The sequence below is a fragment of the Tachysurus vachellii genome, chromosome 8 (assembly GCF_030014155.1).
Source record: "Tachysurus vachellii isolate PV-2020 chromosome 8, HZAU_Pvac_v1, whole genome shotgun sequence".
Classification (NCBI taxonomy): domain Eukaryota; kingdom Metazoa; phylum Chordata; class Actinopteri; order Siluriformes; family Bagridae; genus Tachysurus; species Tachysurus vachellii.
In genome coordinates this window covers 10,248,198-10,266,375 of record NC_083467.1, presented here as the reverse complement: position 1 = coordinate 10,266,375, position 18,178 = coordinate 10,248,198, and the positions used below count along the sequence as shown (strand labels likewise).

Here is an 18,178-nt window from a genome sequence, read left to right as displayed (position 1 = left end):
ACGCACCCATGAACGTCAGCACTGCTTGTACTCCAGGGCGGGGCTTCCTCCATTTACAACACAGCTCTTATTACACAATCATCACATTATTTCAATGGACAATTTAATTACATCACTTAATCACGTTTTCAGTCGTTTATCCTAATCATGTAACATGGGGGATGTGGTAGCCTAGTGGTTAAGGTGTTGGACTACCGACCAGAAGGGCATGAGCTCAAATCCCAGGTTTACCAAGCTGCTACTGCTGGGCCCCTGAGCAAGGCCCTTAACCCTTAACTGCTCAGTTGTATAAATTGAAATAAAATTGTAAGTCACTCTGGATAAGGGTGTCTGCTAAATGCTGTAAATGTAAGTTAAATGACACACATTAAGTACAAGGCAGCCTGGGAAAACCCTGTCACATGCTCTAATATTGCAACTCTATATACTGTATATTCTAGATAATAAAGTTCTCCAAAATATTACAAATCCAGTTTCACTTGTGCAGGTATTTCAACAATACTGTGCTTAAATAGTCTGTTTCATCTCCCCTGATTTCCACTGCTTATCTCTCTACATTTAAAACAGGCTTTTTTTATTGCATTTGCTAAACCGACCCCTTACGCAACATGAGCTTTACAGGCAAATAAAGTTGTAAATTACCAAACTGAAAGTATTTTCATGTATTCTTAATGTAGGGACATTCAAATTTATCATTAGCGAAAAAATTCAATTTTTCATTATTTTAGACTGTTGTCCAAAATTCACTTGAAGTAAATTCTAACTTTTTTTTATTATTATTTTAATTTTTCACCTCACAAATATTTTTCACCACACTTGGGACAACTGATTGTGTGATGGTGGATAATTCCAAGAACTGCAGATGTTCCTTTATACCGGTTTGACAAAAATGTTACTTAATGTACAATTTTTCTCAATTTACACACTCGTATCACAGATATTATAGTCTAAAAAAGTAACAATGGTAACCGGTACTGGTACTAACAAGAAGAATTCAACTGAATTATTTTGCTACAGACTCTTTCACGTACAGGATGGTACAGTCGGTTAGAGCAGATTCTCTATACACACATCTGTTGAAGAAATAAACCTAAATAAAGAGAAGGAAACACACTTACTGCAAGTGGCTTTCAGATTTGAGGCCATTACTTAAAATGCTTCTATTCTGTATTGGTTTCTGATTAAATACAAACATTTCCATTACAAACAATCTGCATATGAAAGCGTGATCTCAGTCTGACACAGATTCCATAAGTTTGTATAACCTGTTGATCCATGTTGCACTAAATGCATCAGATTGTTGTCTGAACTTGTGATTCAGTGACAGCGATAAGAATCAAAATCTGACCTTTTGCACAAAGATGTTAATGCGGTCAAGCTTCATTTTAAATAGTAGCCTATAAATTGTGCAGCATACTGGATAATACTGGATAACCTGGATGACCTAAAATAACACAAGAGATTTATTTAAATTTATGAACGTAATCCAACATGAACCATATCTTGGATATTTTTTGAAGCCATAGAACTTTCCAGTGTGAGACCACATTCAAAATCCAAGTCAAAATCATTGCTTTTCAGGTTTGGATTAAACCCATTCAATACATAACCTAAACTATAATACAAACTTATTCAGTGATAAATGCAAGACCCCACTTTGAAACCACTACAATAAGGCACAAGTACATGAGAACATTCAATCTCATAGATTCAGATAAATCCTGCATGTCTGAAGAAGGCCTGAAATCAGTTCTGGATTACACTTAAGGTCTTTGGGATGATTCAAATAAAACCGTGCTGCAAAAAAAAGCTAGGAATGAGTTGCATATATTTCACAAATAAATAACAAATGAATGCAAACAAATTCAGTGGCTGGATTTAATCTTAGGTGCATTTTGTTGGCAGAAACTACAGGACATATTCTATTTAGAGAATACATATTTTCACGGTTTTCCATGTGCCAGCTGCTAAAGGTTCATATTTAGGTAGTGGTGTAGATAGATGACAAGTTAGGCTTTTCATGCAATGTGCAGCCATCACCTTTCCATATCGTGTCACATGATAAAACCAGAGGCTCATTATGAACAGAAATACTTGAAATGGTTACATTATCTGTGTTTCCATAAGCATAAAAGCCTGTTAATTGTGATCCCTTGAGTAGTGTTATGTATCCTCCTGATGTTTTTCATATTCTAGGATGCATGTCAGTCAAGTGGAACAGCAGAAATACACAGGTTATTTAAGGCACATGCAACCTGTACCATCTTGTCAAAAGTGGTCACATTGGTGCTTCGATCTATGACTGTGAAAGCACTCTCTACTGGTCCAGTCAGCATAGAATATCTCTTTTTGGCCATTTGTATTACCCGCTCCACATGCTTATTCACATGAAGTCTTTCTGTAGCAGCCAGTGAAGCCTCATCTGTTGTGTCCTTGTTATTCTGGTCAATCTCATGAGGTTCACTGTTAGTGACCATGAGCTCAGCTCTGTGAGCACCCACCAGGTCCTTAATGCCAAAATCACGTTCTGCCAGAACCACATCTCCAGGCAGAAGCTTATGAAGGAGACCACAACTCTCAACTAGAGTCTTATCGCTAATGTTGCCTGGTGCTCCTCTGGAGACAAACATGACCGCCCCCTGGGGGGCAACACCAATCACGTATTTGAGTTCACTGACAAACGCAGACTGTGATGAATGAGTGGTCATCTCTCTTGTTGCTCTGAAAGTGTGACGATGTGTATCTATACTAACTGCTTTTTCGAGGGATACTGAAAAGCAGTCTATGATCACAGCACAGTCTGGATGCGTACACTTCACAGCTTCGGGCAAGTTTTTCCGGAGCTCCACTCTGGACGGCCAGAATACAGCAGTGGGTACCAGCATGGTAAACATTAGGTTAATGATTCGATGAACAGTCCTGGTTACTGTGGAAACTTTAACTCCGAAACGATAAGCCAGGTCCTGATTCCTAAGATCAAGCCTGAGTCTCATTAAAGTCAAAAGTAACTGCTGGAACTTTGAAAGCTTTGCATTTTTGTCCCCTTTCATATGCGGCACAAGAAGCCACATTACTGTCTCAAAGACAAAATAATTTGGCAATCCTGTGTAGAATTGAACCTTTTCTGGATCATTCTTGAATGAAGCTTCAGTTAGAGACATCTTCTCTAAGGACTCTTTCAGTTTCATATTTTCTTTCTTCAGCGCATTTACTTTGGCCTCGTAAACGATGGACTTTGCGAAGCGGTTTCCGGAGGGCTCTCCGTCTTCGCTCTCATTTTCGCTTTCTTCCATCCCTTCCTCGTCTTTTCTTTCATCATCACTGTTCACACAAGAGGATGCGCTTTCAGGCTCGCAAGGACATCGGTCGTTTACACGGCCTTCGTTAAAACGTCCCTGACCTTGGAGAAAAAGTAAAGCGTTTGCAGCCTCAACTTGTGCTTCTTGTTTGTCATATGGCTCAAATGCATGTGCAGCTTTAATATCTGAAGGTAGTATCGCAGACGTGAACACCGAAGGGACGTAGTCTGGAGATCTAGGGTTCTTCACTTGTTTACCTGTGATGAAACAAGGAAATAATCAGCAAGCTAACACAAAAAAAAATGCAAAGACAAAATAAATATATAATATAATCCATGTCTAAGAAACACGTTTCTCCTGTCACGTGAATTTACTTACACGTGAGCACTTATGAAAGGATGGATGTGGATTGAGCATCACCTGCGGATGGAGCATATGTTAGACAACTTTCTTTCAAAAGACTACCTGAAATGAAGTGGTTACTGCAGAGTCTGCTGCCCTCGTTTGGCATCCAGCCCTTACGATTCACAGCAGCAATCCAGCGCTGCTTCCTTTCCGGATCACGCGGAAACCTGTAGAAGGATAACGCGGTACCGGGAGTCCTCCTGTTCCGACACCCTGCCACCACACACGTGTGAACCATATTAACCACAACAAAAACACACCAGTTCATGTATTCATATAGTGAGAATATTTATTATTCTGACTCCCAAAATGTCTGTGTTGGCGATGGGTTTGGGTACCACTCTGGGCGGAATGTCTAATTCCTTTTTTATTCCCTACCTAGTGCACTACATACGGTAGGAATATAACGGGTCGTGTAGTTCACTACGTGTCCACTAGGAAGCCGTTTCAAACTCAGCCGGTTTACTGCAGACGTCTGAAGTTGGCGTCATCTGCGCGTGTCTTTTACTAAACGCTGGTTTGTCAGGAAGACGTTACCACGTGTGATGTCATCACGAAGCGCCTAGTGCTCAGAGGTTAGGATTGTGCTCGGACGCCATTTAGTCTAGTTTTCGGTAGTTTTTTTGTTTTATTGGAAAAGGAGGACGCGATGGCGGTGGAATCCAGAGTTACGCAAGAGGAAATCAAGAAAGAACCAGAGAAGCCGGTCGATAGGGAAAAGGTACGCTGGCAAATACTTTTGGATATGAAATGAGCTTGTTAGCTAGACATGCTATAGCCGTGTGCTTGTTTGTAGGCTAGTAGCTAAATTAGCTAAATGAGCTAACACGCAAACGCCTCATTACCGCTGCCTTGGTAAACGTGTATTAGTTTTCTGATCAAAAATATACTTCTATTTGGAGTAAATATATGTATATTGAGTTTTTTTTATAACCTATATTCTTGTTTGGGGTAATTGGGACATTCAGTACACTCCAGAGAGCTGCTAATCGTGTTTGGTGTTGGTGTTGTTGCAGACATGTCCGTTGCTTCTCAGAGTTTTCACTACTAACAACGGGAGACACCATCGAATGGACGAGTTTGCCAGAGGAAATGTGCCATCGAGCGAGCTTCAGATTTACACTTGGTAAAGAAACACTTGGTTCTGTCTCTACGAACTAACGTATGCCCCCTTTTCCACCAGAATGAACCGGTTTGCCTTTCCATGGGCTAGAGAGCCATCAAAGAGCCAAGTCACGTCACACAACAGCGACAAACAAAACATCAACAATGGCGGATGTTGCTTTACTGTTAATGCTCATATCTTTGCGAACCTACATTGGCATCCAAACGCGGCGAATCCTGATTTAAAATTATTAAAAAATTGTGCCAACAACGTTCTCTTTTGTCTTGTTGGTCACAGTAATCCTGCCCACAGCCCCTGACACAAGCAGTTCTTAAGTCTAGACCAGCAATGTTTTGGTGCTAGTTAAGAACCACTTTTCCTGGTTCAGAGCCGGGGCTTTGGGAGTCGAAAAATAGAGAACTGATTTTAAATTAGGCTCTGGCTCTGAACCAGCACTCAAACTGCCTTGGTGGAAAAACGGGAAGTAGTTTATGAATGAGATCAGATTTATAGTGGGGAGTGGGTCTGTGTGTGGGGAGTGTGGGTGGGTGAGTGAGGGGAGTGTGTGTGGCGGGGGGGGGGGTTTGTTGGGCAATGCCAGAATGCAGTAACTCATTACAGCTCAAATTCTAGGTATTTAGATTTGATATTTAACATTCTACTACAACTTAGTAAGACTAAATAGATTTGTAATCACTTATTCTGTTTCCCAATGTGCAAGAGGTTGAGATTAGTGGATAACGGTTGTTACAGTTCATTGAGATGTTTCTGTACAATTAAGAATCTTAACACTTACATGATTCCATAATTCATATGCATAATGAAGGAATTCCTTATTTTGAGAAATTAAGTTGATACAATAACTTTGCACTTTGTTTCCTCAATTTGTATTACATGATGTTCAGCTCTTATCTAAACCAGAAATGTGTTTATATGTTGTTTTTTTGTGACAGGATGGATGCCACCCTTAAAGAACTTACCAGCCTAGTGAAAGAAGTTTATCCTGAGGCTAGAAAGAAAGGGACACATTTTGCCTTTGCCATTGTATACCCAGACCCAAAACGGCAGGTGTACAGGTAAATGAGGTGATCTGTAATTGTAATAATTGACCTGTGGATGTGTGTGATCACTTTTCCTTGATCATCTCATATGTTGATTTTTTTTTTTTCTTTTCCTTTTTTTTCTTTTTTTTTGCTGTAGAGTTAAGGAGATCGGGAACACTGTGTCGGGTCGGAAGGGGGCAGATGACTCCATGACTTTGCAGTCTCAGCGCTTTCAGATTGGGGATTACCTGGACATAGCCATTACACCCCCGAACCGTGCTCCTCCATTACAAGGGCGCATGAGACCATACTGATATTCTGCTGACAGTTCAGTTTATCTTTTTTTGTTGTTGTTTTTTTTTGCATAATTTTCTTTGATATTTGTTTCCTATTAGTTAGTACCACATTTAATCAGAATTTTAAGGATGTTATTACCTTCATTTACCACAGTGTACATTGTTTTGCTGAATAAATTGTTTTCTTTCCTACAAAACATTGTTTGCTTGTTGAAATCTGGATTAGATTATATTGCGTAAAAAACATTGGTTTCGTTTGTAACCCTTTTTTCCAGCTAAAAAGCTTTTAAAATATTCTGCTATTCCCAGTAAAGGAACATTGTAAGCATTGATTTGGTGAATTTTTTGGATTGTGGTGCATTGTGGGATTTTCTTTTTTAATGGAAGCAATGTTCCACTGTACTAGAGGGATTTTCTGATTGATAAAGAGATCCCTTAAAATAGCTGAGAAATACCCTGACTACTGAACTAGGCAGCTGATTGAGACACATCCATGTGATTGGTTTTGACCATTAGTGAACACGGCACATTTTTCAGATTGCAGATTCATCTGTGTCAGTAATGAACTGTACAATCTTATGGAACACTTATGGATCATAGAAATCCCTCTGAACACAACACCAGCTTTCTGACAGCAATACACCATTTCACCAAGGCTTGCTTTTTTCCAGATAACAGTAAAGTACTATAATCAGGCAGAATATTCCAGGACAACAATGAGCATTCAATAATAGTGGTGTGACCAAGGGATGGTGAAATTTGTGCCTGTAAACTGTGGCAAACTTTCACATTTGGAGTCACACCAGATGTTCTGAGACTACTATGCTTAATGCTAGACCACTTATATGTCTGCATGTAACCAAACAATATTTACACTTTAGACTTTTTTGCAAAACTAAAATATCAAACATTATGGACCAAACCTTAGAATAAAAAAATACCAGTTTTTAGCAGCCTTTGCTCTCTCTCTTTTTTGTCTTTGGATGACAATTAATTTTAGATTTATTCTAACATTGTGTGTTTTTGTTAAACCTTTGAACTTAGTGAACTTCCACTTTATGAAGTAATTAAATAGTAATTAATGCAAGTAGTACTTTTTATCTAAAAGGTACATGCAATTACTGATGAGTCTTTGAGAGATGGTGCTTTGGACAATCTGCCCTACCTTATCAAATCATCCTATTATAACACATTCAATTCAAATTTATTTGTATAGCGCTTTTTACAATTGACATTGTCTCACAGCAGCTTTATAGAACAAAAGGTTGTTATAAAGAGTAATACAAAATTCAAGATTAATATTAGATATCTATTTGAATGTGTTTGCATTTATCCCCAATGAGTAAGTCTGAGGTGATGCAGGTGACTGTGGGGAGGAAAAACTCCCTTTAATGGTGAAGGAAGAAACCTTGAAAGGAACCAAAGGACTCAAAGGGAACCTCATCCTCATGGGTGACACTGGAGGTGTGATTATAAATATACAGTCTGATAAATGTTGTATTGGTGAGGAGGTTGTTGTCCTCTAAGACCACATGGAGTTGGATTCTTCTCTCTAGTATAGCAGAGTCTAACTTTAGCTGGTAAATCTCTAGATGTTTCAGGATCCTCACAGAGTCGCCTCATATCAATGGAGATCCAAAATCTTCATCGCACGTAAGACAATCGGAGCTGGTACAATTTCTGGATGCCTCGTGATGGGTAGAAAGTGAGAAGCAGTGGAGAGGGATTAATGTATCTGCTGTTCATAATATTAACAAGCAGTAGATCAGTGTTACTCATTGTGCGGCTCGCCAAGTTTAATATGCGGCTCGCATGGCAGTAAATAATACGATGATATGATCATGTGGTTAAAATTTATTTTTAATTTAAATAACATTAAAAACAATCAGGGAAGCATAGAAAAATGAATGTGCTATATTACAAATAATAATATATATTTATATATATTATTTAACTCGTCATTGACTCACTGCGTTCTGCGCAATAGCCAGTTTTTGGCGGCCTTCTATGTCCTTCTTTGTAAGCACCTACACTTGAGTGTCAACATTCTCAACCATGAACACTATAAAAAGGAAACACAGAAACCGCCTCACCAACGAACATCTCGCATGCCTCACAAGGATCGCAACAACCAGTTACAAATACAACATGAGAAAAGTCAAAGAAATGCATGCGTGCTTCTACTCATCTCAGCATTAAGGTAATCCTGCTTATTATCATTAAGAGAAATCATCTTGTCTCAGTTACCAATATGACAGGTGCATAATAAAGAATGATTTTTAAGTAATTATTGTATTGCAATAGTGTACATTGTATTTAAGCAGATAAGCTATTTAAGACTGAATAACTTGGCATACTTTGCGGTGAAAGTGGCTCTCCTATTGACTTTGTCCTATCAGTGTGGCTCACATGAAAAAAATAGTGAAGACCACTGCAGTAGATGATAATGTGCATTTGATCAGATGTATAAGAGTATGCCTGACTAAAAAGATACGTTTTTAATCTACATTTAAACTGGGAAAGTGTGTCTGAGCTCCGATCACTATCAGGAAGACTACTCCAAAGTTTGGGAGCTAAATAAGAAAACGCTCTACTGCCTTTAGTAGACTTTGATATTCTGGGAACTACCAGAAGTCCTGAGTTTTGTGATCTCAGGGAGCATGAAGGATTGTAATGTATTAGAAGACTTGTTAAATACATGGGAGCTAAACCATTAAGAGACTTGTACATAAGTAACAGCAGTTTGTAATCAATTCTAAAACAGGTAGCCAATGTAGAGATGATATATATATATGTAGTTATATGATCATATTTTCTTGTCCTGGTAAGAACTCTGGCAGCTGCATTTTGGGTTAACTGTAGTCTATTTAATAAAGATGCAGGACAACCACCTAGTAATGCATTACAATAGTCCAGTCTAAAGGTCATGAATGCATGAACTAGCTTTTCCACATAAGATACAGACAGGATGTTTCTCAGCTTGGCAATATTTCTAATTTCTACATTTATATATCTTATTTTTAATAAAACAATAGTGCATCTATTTTTATTTTTTTTATTGACAGGAAAAATGTAAGTGTGGATGTTTATAAAAATTAGGTAGGTTTCAATATGCATTCAATTTGATATATTCTCAAGAAATCTCATCTGTCCCCGGGGATTTTAACGAGTTTCTACCGCTGCACCATCGAAAGCATCCTGACCAACTCCATCACCGTATGGTACGGAGGCTCCACTGTGTGTGAACATAAAGCCCTGCAAAGGGTGGTCAAAACCGCCCAATGCATCACTGGCACCCAACTATCTGCCATTGAACACGTTCACCACAGCAGATGTCTGTGCAGAGCTCACAACATTATCAAGGACTCTTCACATCCCAGTCATAAACTGTTTAACCTCCTTCCATCAGGAAGGAGATACAGGAACTTACGCACCAGAACCAGCAGGTTCAGGGACAGCTTTTTTCCATCCACCATCACACTACTGAACTCTACACTACACCGCTAGATCACTACAAAACAAACACAAAAACAAAACACTGTATATAAACCTCTGTGCAATACATGTACATATTACATAGTTTATCTTTCTTTTTACTCTTCATTACATCTGCACTATTTTTTTGTATCTTATATCATTACTGTACATTCTGCCCAACATGTCACATTCATCTATGTGTATATAAAGTGTGTATATTATTCAGCTTGCCAACTCCTTAAATGCCATAATCTTGTAATCTTATAACCTTTCACTCTGCACACTCCTCTTCAATGCCATAGCCTTAGAACCATTTCTGCAATTCTGTAATATTTATTTACTGTATATGCTTTCATATATACCACCTGCTGTAAATATGCTATATATTTATCTGCACTTTTGCACGACTGCTACATTTTGCACTTCTGGTAGATGTCAAACTGCATTTCGTTGCTGTGTACCTGTACTATGCAATGACAATAATGTTGTATCTACCTATCTATATTGTAATCACACTGGCATGAAATATTCTTTCATGCGCATGCGCGGAGGATTGATTCGCAAAGTAACACACAACGCCTGCGCATTATCCTCTTTTACCTGGTCTGGTCCCTAATGTCTTTCGCATGCGTAATACAACTCCTATGATCAAACCCCTAGATGGCGGTAATGTGCTCCACCTGCCGAATGAATGGCGTGGACGTGGGATTCGAACTCACAACCTTCTGATTAGTAGCCCAACACCTTAACCATTAAATTAACATCATGAAAACAATGAAAAATGTTTTACAGTGTGGGAATTAACTAAAGCGTGACATGAGAACATATTACAACAGCAATAATGGGGGATTTATTTATTAAATTACGGAGTGCAACCTCTCAGTATAGTCAGTGTTAATTAAGTACTGGAATGCTGTCACAAGTAATCAGCTCATTAGCAGTGTTTTTGATGCCAGAGAAGAACGAACGCTCACTAGCCACCATGACGAAAAGAGAACAAACTTTTTAATCCAGCAAAAATATAAACATAAACACAGGAAGACCTGTGTGTGAAAATGCACCGGTGATTTTTGGAATACAGCAAAAATAAATAAGAAATAAATAAACCAAAGGCACACGTGTGGAAATGCACAGGTACAAGTGATCTTTTTTTAAGTTCCTGACAATGCTGGAGAAATATGGACAATGCTGGAGAATCTGCAGCTACATAAAGGGAATGGTGTTCTTTATAAGTGATAGAGAATGTAGATCATGATGGTACATGGAAAAAACACAAGCATACGTGGGTGAATATGAGCTCTACGCCTCTGGAGAAGGAGGAACAATGATGGAGAATGTTGGAAGCATGCGCATGGTGCTTTTAATAGAAAACCGAAGATGACGTACTGGGTATTTTATTTTGTTATTTAAATTTAAAAACATGTACGATCTTTACAAAAAACTGTACATGGTTGATCTTTTAAAAACTGAAAACAAGGGTTTTGGTGTTCTTGAATTAAAACTGAAATGGGTACTGATCACAGCACCACCAAAGTCTGTTTTGTAGACATTCCTGTAGAAAAGGATGGAAATCAGATTCCAACAGACCGTAAAGGAGCCCTTTTGGGTCACATTAGATGTGCTGCTGGATGAGGATAGACAACATATCAGTAGATTTGCCTTTGAGTTGATGACATTATCCATTCAGGACAATATAACAGGAAAATAAATGTATAATACATTTAGTATGGTGTAGGGCCTCCTTTTGTAGCTAAAACAGAATCAATTCATTGTGACTAATACAAGTGCTGCACAATGCCCAGAGGTATTTTGAGCCATTCCTCTTACAGAACAGTGTCTGAATGGTTTTGCAGTATAATCTCTAAATCTATAAATGTGTTTAGAAATTTAGCTAGCTCTTTAGTTCTTTAAAAAGCTCTTTAGAAATAAAGTTCTTTCTTCAGCCCTGTTTTGGCCCTGTTAACATTCAGCTGATTTAAGAAAAAATCTTTCAATGTTCGTACACAAGAGTAGAGACTAGCAAACTGAACAAGGCAAACCATGAGCCAAGCTTTCATTTTAAAACCAGGGAGCAAAATGGATTCAATTAGCCGTTTTTGTACAATAAAACTGATTGGCTGGGTTGTAGTTTTGTAATAGAACTGTTGCAAGCACATTAATAGAGACAGCGGTAGCTCAAGTGTTTAAGGCTCTGGGTTCTTGATCGGAGGATCAGGGTTCAAGCGCCAGCACTGCCAAGCTGCCTCTGTTGGGCTCTTCAGCAAGGCCCTTAGCCCTCTCTGCTCCAGGGGCACTGTATCATGGCCCTGCACTCTAACCTCAACTTCCAAAGTCAGGATATTCAAAGCAAGAATTTCACTGTGGTGTAATGTATGTGTGACGTGGTAAAGGCTTATTGTTCATGTAAATATAGGTGATTCTTAAATAGAAATTAAATGTGTACATAGAACCTAAGGGGAGCAAAAACTACACATACAAATATTTTATTATCAGCATAATATACATTTGCTTCATGTAAACAAAAACTAAAGCAGAGAAATACTTGAACGAGGTGTCTGAAGATTTCTGCATCATATTCTATTTATGTGATGAAGCATGCTAGTGCAAGCAAATCAGCAGAAAAAAAAATCTTTATGTATATACAATCTATTGTAAAGAAAACAAGTCTTTTTATGTCTTGGTTAGGACTTTAAAACTTGCATTTCTTCCAAATCCCTGCACATTCTCCAACCTTTTCAGCTCAACAAGGCACAAGATGTATATGGGAGCCTGAGGCCCCACGTCCAAGATCTTCCTCAACTCCTCCATATGAAATTCTTCAGCGTTCGTCTCAGCGCCTATCAGGGAAGACACTTTTAATACTAAAACCTCCTGGCAGGAGTAAATTGTGGAACGCTGAGGCTCTACTGACCTGTGTGACGCTCCTCCAGTACTTGGTTGATTTTGTTGAGTGCTAAGTTGAGACTGGTGAGGGGAATCTGTTTCATGTAAGAGGCCAGTCCATGAAACTCTTTTTCAGATACTTGAGCGATACCCTGAGTTCTGTCATGACCGGTCAAACAGAAGAAAAAACGAGGAGGTTATGTCAACTGAGTCTACAAAATTATCAGTCCACCCAGGAGTTTGCGATCACAAAATTAAAATTAAAAGTTTAAATTAAAAATAAAACAAAATCAAGCCAACTCCGTTTGATTCAGAGATGGTGCAAGTTTTCAAAAATTATTGTAGCTTTGGTCCAAGATGCATCATGTGACATCATCACAGTGCATGTACAGCCAAAGCCTTCTTCAGTTCATATGAATTGAGCATGAGTACGATAGCAAAAAAGGGCATATGTATGAGTTTAAAAGAAGAATCCTGTGTTTACAATTTAAGTAGTTTTCCAAAAAAACAAAACAAAACAAAAAAACAACTCAGCAAAACCATGTATTTCCAAAAATCCACTGAAAATGTTCAATCACACAACACGCTGTATGCAATTCATAACTCATAACTACAAACCGTCATGTAAAAAAGTGTTTGTATGTGAATAATACTCAAGAACAGTCCTACCTGTTCTCCTTCCCAGGGGCCAGTGTGTTCAAACTAGCCTTTGAGCTTGTGTGTGCCGATGTAGTGGTGGGTAGTTTATTATTAGCCTGAGCAACAAGCTACAATAGTAAAGAAAATAAACATTAGCTTACATGAAGCTCCACTGAAGTTCAGTCAATATTTCAAATTGCTTTAAATTGCATAAAGTTAGCCACTATCACTTTGAGATTCATTATATATTTGCTATTAAAGCTTTTAGCCTTAGTAAGTTGTGTAAAAAATCTTTGAAACTATTTAAAACTGAGGCTTGCCTGCAGTTCAGCTAGACTAGATTTTGTGTAATTTTGTTTTTGAAATACTCAGTTGCATTAAGCCTATAACTAGAACAAATGTGGCTGTTTATTTTAATCCAAGATCAGCTCACTTTAAAGATATCCTGTGTGATGGAGCTCATATCCGGCATCTCTGGTGTGCGTGGCTCGACATCAAACTCCATGCGAATGCGTGGCGTGGCCGGACACCAGTCTTGAGTGTGTTCATCAGCTTGCAGCACAGGAACTTGAGGTTCAGTCACAGCTGATCGATTACCAGTCCCTAACTTTACTCCACAAAGCAGACATGCGGTACATCAGGATTAATTTAGGCATCTATTATGTTTAGCACAATATCTTAACAGGGGTGTATATACTTACACAAGGTAAAGTGCTGCTAAAAAAGGACTGCAGTCTTGGCATTTCGGGTGTGTGCTCCTCCGTGTGAGAAAGGCTGACTGGCATTTGTGACCTTTCTTCCTCAGGGTAGGATGTGCTCTTCAGACAGCCTGTGAGACGTTCATCTTCATTCTGTTTGGTCTCCTGAGGAGGAGCAGTGGTCAGTGAATTTACTATCTTGTTTGTGATAAACAAACAAATTCATCCATATCTAACCTGTACAGCATGCTGCTAATCTCATAATCTGCTCTGTTCAAGGATCAAATCTTTAAATCCACAGCACACACCTTTCTGGCACTGATGAGCTTGCTGATGTAAGGTGTCTCAAACGTAGGGAGTTCAGGTGTAGCTGTGGCAGCACTCGGCCGAGAGGGGGATTTGGGATCGCTCCCTCCGTCAGAACATGACTGACCCAGTTGTTTATTCATCTTAATCTCCAGAGTGGAAAACACAGGCACCTCAGGGGACTCCATGCTGTCTGTCCAACAAACACAGGAATAATTAGGGGTCATTATGGGTTTGTTTCTGCCTAAAAACAGTCTAGTCTTGATCTTTCACAATAGAGAAAAACGCATGAACTATATCAAAAAAACTTTTTTTTTTAAATATCCAATTTAAAGATTACTTTCTTTAAAAATTGGCCAATCCTGGCCACTAGCAAAGAAATAGCAAAGTAGCTTAAAGATAGGAGCTGATAGGTAAAGCTGCATCATTCTAACAAAATGATGTGTAAAATATTAATTGATTTAAAAATCAATATAAAACAAGAATAAAATATTTACCACCAGAAAGCCTCCCAAGAGAGACACAAGATGGAGCAGCAGGCAGGTTGTGCGGTTCTTTCGGAACAAGTTGTTGTGTTGTGCTTGTAAAGATACAAAACACACACACATCAGCATGCAGGAATATGTCAGACATTTAGCACTTAAAAAAAAAAAAAAAAGCATTCGGTGTTCACAAATAATTCACTTATAATTCTACATGCACAAATTTCTTTAGGAGATGTGGAATTGAAGTGGTCTACCTGTTATTCTGTCTGTCTTTGGGTGGTATCTTGCGGAACAGATCCATTGTGAAATCATTATTAAAACACATTGTGCTTTCTGTGATGCCAAAGTCTTCCAGTCGAGGGGTCAGTGCCTCCTCGTCCATACTCAGAGAGCACTTGGGTGTCTTTGGCTGGACTTCGCACGTTGTCATGAGAAGAGATGGTGGTGTGAGAGCCACAGCTGGAACACGAGCTACGTCTTGAGAGTTATCCGGATTGCCGAGCATCTGCAGGTGAAGCACAGACAAGCCGAAATCCGAGAGCTGCGGAGTGCGCATTAAGTCAACAGCTGGAGGTGGCATCTTCTCAGGTGTTTCACACTCTTGAGCTTCAACCAGCTCTCCATCTCCTGCCATCTCCTCAAATGCATCTCCCTCCGGCTTATCATCTACAGACCTCGCATCTGCTTCAGCTTTGCAATTTACTTCTAGAAAACAAAAGCAAATAAACACGTGCAGGAATTATACACTTCGTTGCATGTTTAAAAAGTGCACCTACCCCTACGGTTTCACTCAAAGCTTTAACATTATAGCTATTATACTAAAATACTATCAAATGTACACCTGGCTTCAGGGAGGCTTTCTCTGGTTTGTAGCCATATTTTTCACAGTGTCTCTGAATTCTTTCAATGTCCTCTGTAGTCCGCTGTTTCAGCACCATGCAGGCTTTAATGAAGCTCCTCAGCTCAGTACTTCCATCCTCCTGAGGGGCCACTTGGCTTTGGACCTGTTTCTGCAAATTATGTTTAAATCATGTCAGTCACTGATGGAGGCAGAGAGCTGAACAAGGTAAAATATAACCAGCAAGAGACAGCTACTTACCTTAAAGCTTCTAACTTCAGAATGGAGCTTGTGGAGTGCTTGGACTGCACCACTTTCTGTTTCATCTAAACAAGGCAGCAAATCAAAAGGGTCATGGGAACCTGAAGGCTATCCCAGAGAATTCTGGTTAAAAGGGGGGGATGCTTTGGACATAGTGTTAACCATAACAGGGCCCAATCACACACACCAAACACACTACAGACAATTTAGAGATGTGAGGGAAATTTGCTAACCTCTAAGCTTTTCTCAAGCTCTTAGAACTATGCACATCAAGACATAATAATAATAAACCACAATTAGTCCACATCACAGATTCCCAACCCTGATCCTGGACATTTAAGTGTTTTCCCTTCTCTAGTCTAATTTAAGCCAATAAAGAGTAATCAGGGGGCACGGTGGCTTAGTGGTTAGCATGTTCGCCTCACACCTCCAGGGTCGGGGGTTTCGATTCCCGCCTCCGCCTTGTGTGTGTGGAGTTTGCATGTTCTCCCCGTGCCTCGGGGGTTTCCTCTGGGTACTCCGGTTTCCTCCCCCGGTCCACAGACATACATGGTACGTTGATTGGCATCTCTGGAAAATTATCCCTAGTGTGTGATTGCGTGAGTGAATGAGAGAGTGTGTGTGTGTGCCCTGTGATGGGTTGGCACTCCGTCCAGGGTGTATCCTGCCTTGATGCCCAATGACGCCTGAGATAGGCACAGGCTCCCCGTGACCCGAGCGGTAGAAAATAAATAAATGAATAAATGAATGAATGAATAAATGAATAAATAAATAAATGAATGAATGAATGAATGAATGAATGATTGATTGATTGATTGATTGATTGATTGATTGATTAATATGAGGTACCATCGTCCTGGTCCAGGTTTTGGCTCGCAGCGTGTTCTAGATTGGATCTTTCTGCGTCTAAGTTCACAGCCAGTTTCCGCAACTTGGCGAAAAAGCGTGTTGACGTCTCCATGGAAACTATTCTGGAGAAGTTAGTATGGAAAGAAACACATAACAAATGTAAATCTCCAACACAGCAACACGATTAGCCAATGAGCCAGCTACATTAGCACCAGACAGTCTCATAGCAACTGTTAGCAAAACTACTCAGCTTACTGTGTAACACATAAAGGCGCACATATATACATTCAGTCCATTTACACTTATCACATTATTCCACTATATTACACATTTTAAAAAATAGCGCAATTTTACATACGTTTGGAGTACAGTAAATGAACGCACAGAACAGCCGCCATACAATTTTAAAATTTGGCGCTAACTTCCGGTTGTTGACGGAAGTGCAAATTGCTTTATCGCTAATAAAAGTATCACAAAGGATACTATCTTTAATTAAATCTACCAATTATTACATATAATAGAAGTTTTAACATAAAATCCACCCTGTAGTCCATATTGTAGACTGCTGATCTCTTGGGATTTTCACACACACACACACACACACACACACACACACACACACACACACACACCACATGAACGGAGGGCCTGCGGGCTGATACACTTGTTAATAAGAGGCAACAGATGTAGAGTTGAAAAACTCTCCATGGGAAGTTTTAATGGGAAATTTATGGAAATCTGTGGGAATTAATGGGAATTTATAGGAATGAATTAGAAATTTGGGGAAATGTATATTAACTATATCATATCAAAGCTTAAATATAAACATTTTGTTTGGACATAAGCTGAAATGCATGTAATCCTATACAGATTTTTTTTTAAATGACATTTTGACAACACCGGCTGAGGTGAAACGTATCCACACATGAAATGGTGTGCATGGCATAGTTCTATAGAATAAAATTGTAAAAAAGATTGTAAAACTACTTATGCAATGCAATGCACAGATATATAAATAATTAGTTGAACAATTAGAATATTTTGGAATAAAAAAACATTTTACAATTGATGCAAATGAATAGAAATAGGCTAGATGAATAAATACTCCTCAATCAGCATGCTTGCTAAAATAAACTATACCCTAGTTTATACAATAGTTCAGTCAAAAGTTTGGACAAGTTAAAATTGTTTATGTTTTTAAAAGAAGTATCTTATGCTCATTTAAGCCAGATTTATTTGATCATGATAAAAAAAAACAACCCAATAATATTGTGAAATATTTATGTGAATAAAGTTTAACTTTAATATTAAGCAAAGAATCCTGAAAAAATTATAACAGGTTATAAAAAATTTTACAAAAAAAGGAGCACAACAACTCTGAAATTGATGAGAAATCAGCATATTAAAATGATTTCTGAAGGATCATGTGACACTGAAGACTGATGAAAATTCAGCTTTGAAATATAAATATATTATATTTTATAGTATATTAAATCAGAAAGCCATTGTAATAATAACATTTCACAACAATATTTCACAGTTTGTCCTGTACCTTTGATCAAATGCAGGCTTGATGAGCAAGAGACTCACTGAA

The 18,178-nt window shown here is 38.7% G+C and overlaps 3 protein-coding genes across 5 annotated transcripts; 1 reads left to right on the top strand and 2 right to left on the bottom strand.

Annotated features, from left to right (window-relative positions):
* Nucleotides 1-1,864: 1,864 nt before the first annotated feature.
* On the bottom strand, nt 1,865-4,043 carry LOC132850630 (uncharacterized). Its single transcript, XM_060877277.1, has 3 exons — nt 4,007-4,043; nt 3,765-3,917; nt 1,865-3,556 (listed from the first exon to the last, which is right to left on the bottom strand). The coding sequence occupies exons 2-3, from the start codon at nt 3,808-3,810 to the stop codon at nt 2,205-2,207; spliced, it is 1,398 nt and encodes a 465-aa protein (XP_060733260.1). The 5' UTR covers nt 3,811-3,917; nt 4,007-4,043; the 3' UTR covers nt 1,865-2,204.
* A 196-nt stretch (nt 4,044-4,239) lies between these two features.
* On the top strand, nt 4,240-6,476 carry sap18 (Sin3A-associated protein). Its single transcript, XM_060877276.1, has 4 exons — nt 4,240-4,425; nt 4,721-4,830; nt 5,763-5,885; nt 6,010-6,476. Exons 1-4 carry the CDS (start codon nt 4,354-4,356, stop codon nt 6,164-6,166), a joined length of 462 nt encoding a protein of 153 aa, XP_060733259.1. The 5' UTR covers nt 4,240-4,353; the 3' UTR covers nt 6,167-6,476.
* Nucleotides 6,477-12,092: 5,616 nt separating this feature from the next.
* On the bottom strand, nt 12,093-17,146 carry ska3 (spindle and kinetochore associated complex subunit 3). 3 transcript variants are annotated; one of them, XM_060876175.1, is made up of 12 exons: nt 17,127-17,146; nt 16,585-16,706; nt 15,736-15,800; nt 15,478-15,646; nt 14,891-15,341; nt 14,649-14,731; nt 14,154-14,344; nt 13,849-14,010; nt 13,581-13,754; nt 13,178-13,275; nt 12,537-12,667; nt 12,093-12,462 (listed from the first exon to the last, which is right to left on the bottom strand). In XM_060876175.1, exons 2-12 carry the CDS (start codon nt 16,694-16,696, stop codon nt 12,296-12,298), a joined length of 1,803 nt encoding a protein of 600 aa, XP_060732158.1. In that variant the 5' UTR covers nt 16,697-16,706; nt 17,127-17,146; the 3' UTR covers nt 12,093-12,295. The 3 variants fall into 3 exon arrangements, with proteins under 3 accessions (XP_060732158.1, XP_060732157.1, XP_060732156.1); XM_060876174.1 differs by lacking the exon at nt 17,127-17,146 and adding an exon at nt 16,943-17,021; XM_060876173.1 differs by lacking the exon at nt 17,127-17,146 and adding an exon at nt 16,943-16,982 and having other exon boundaries at nt 16,585-16,701.
* Between the last annotated feature and the right edge of the window lie 1,032 nt (nt 17,147-18,178).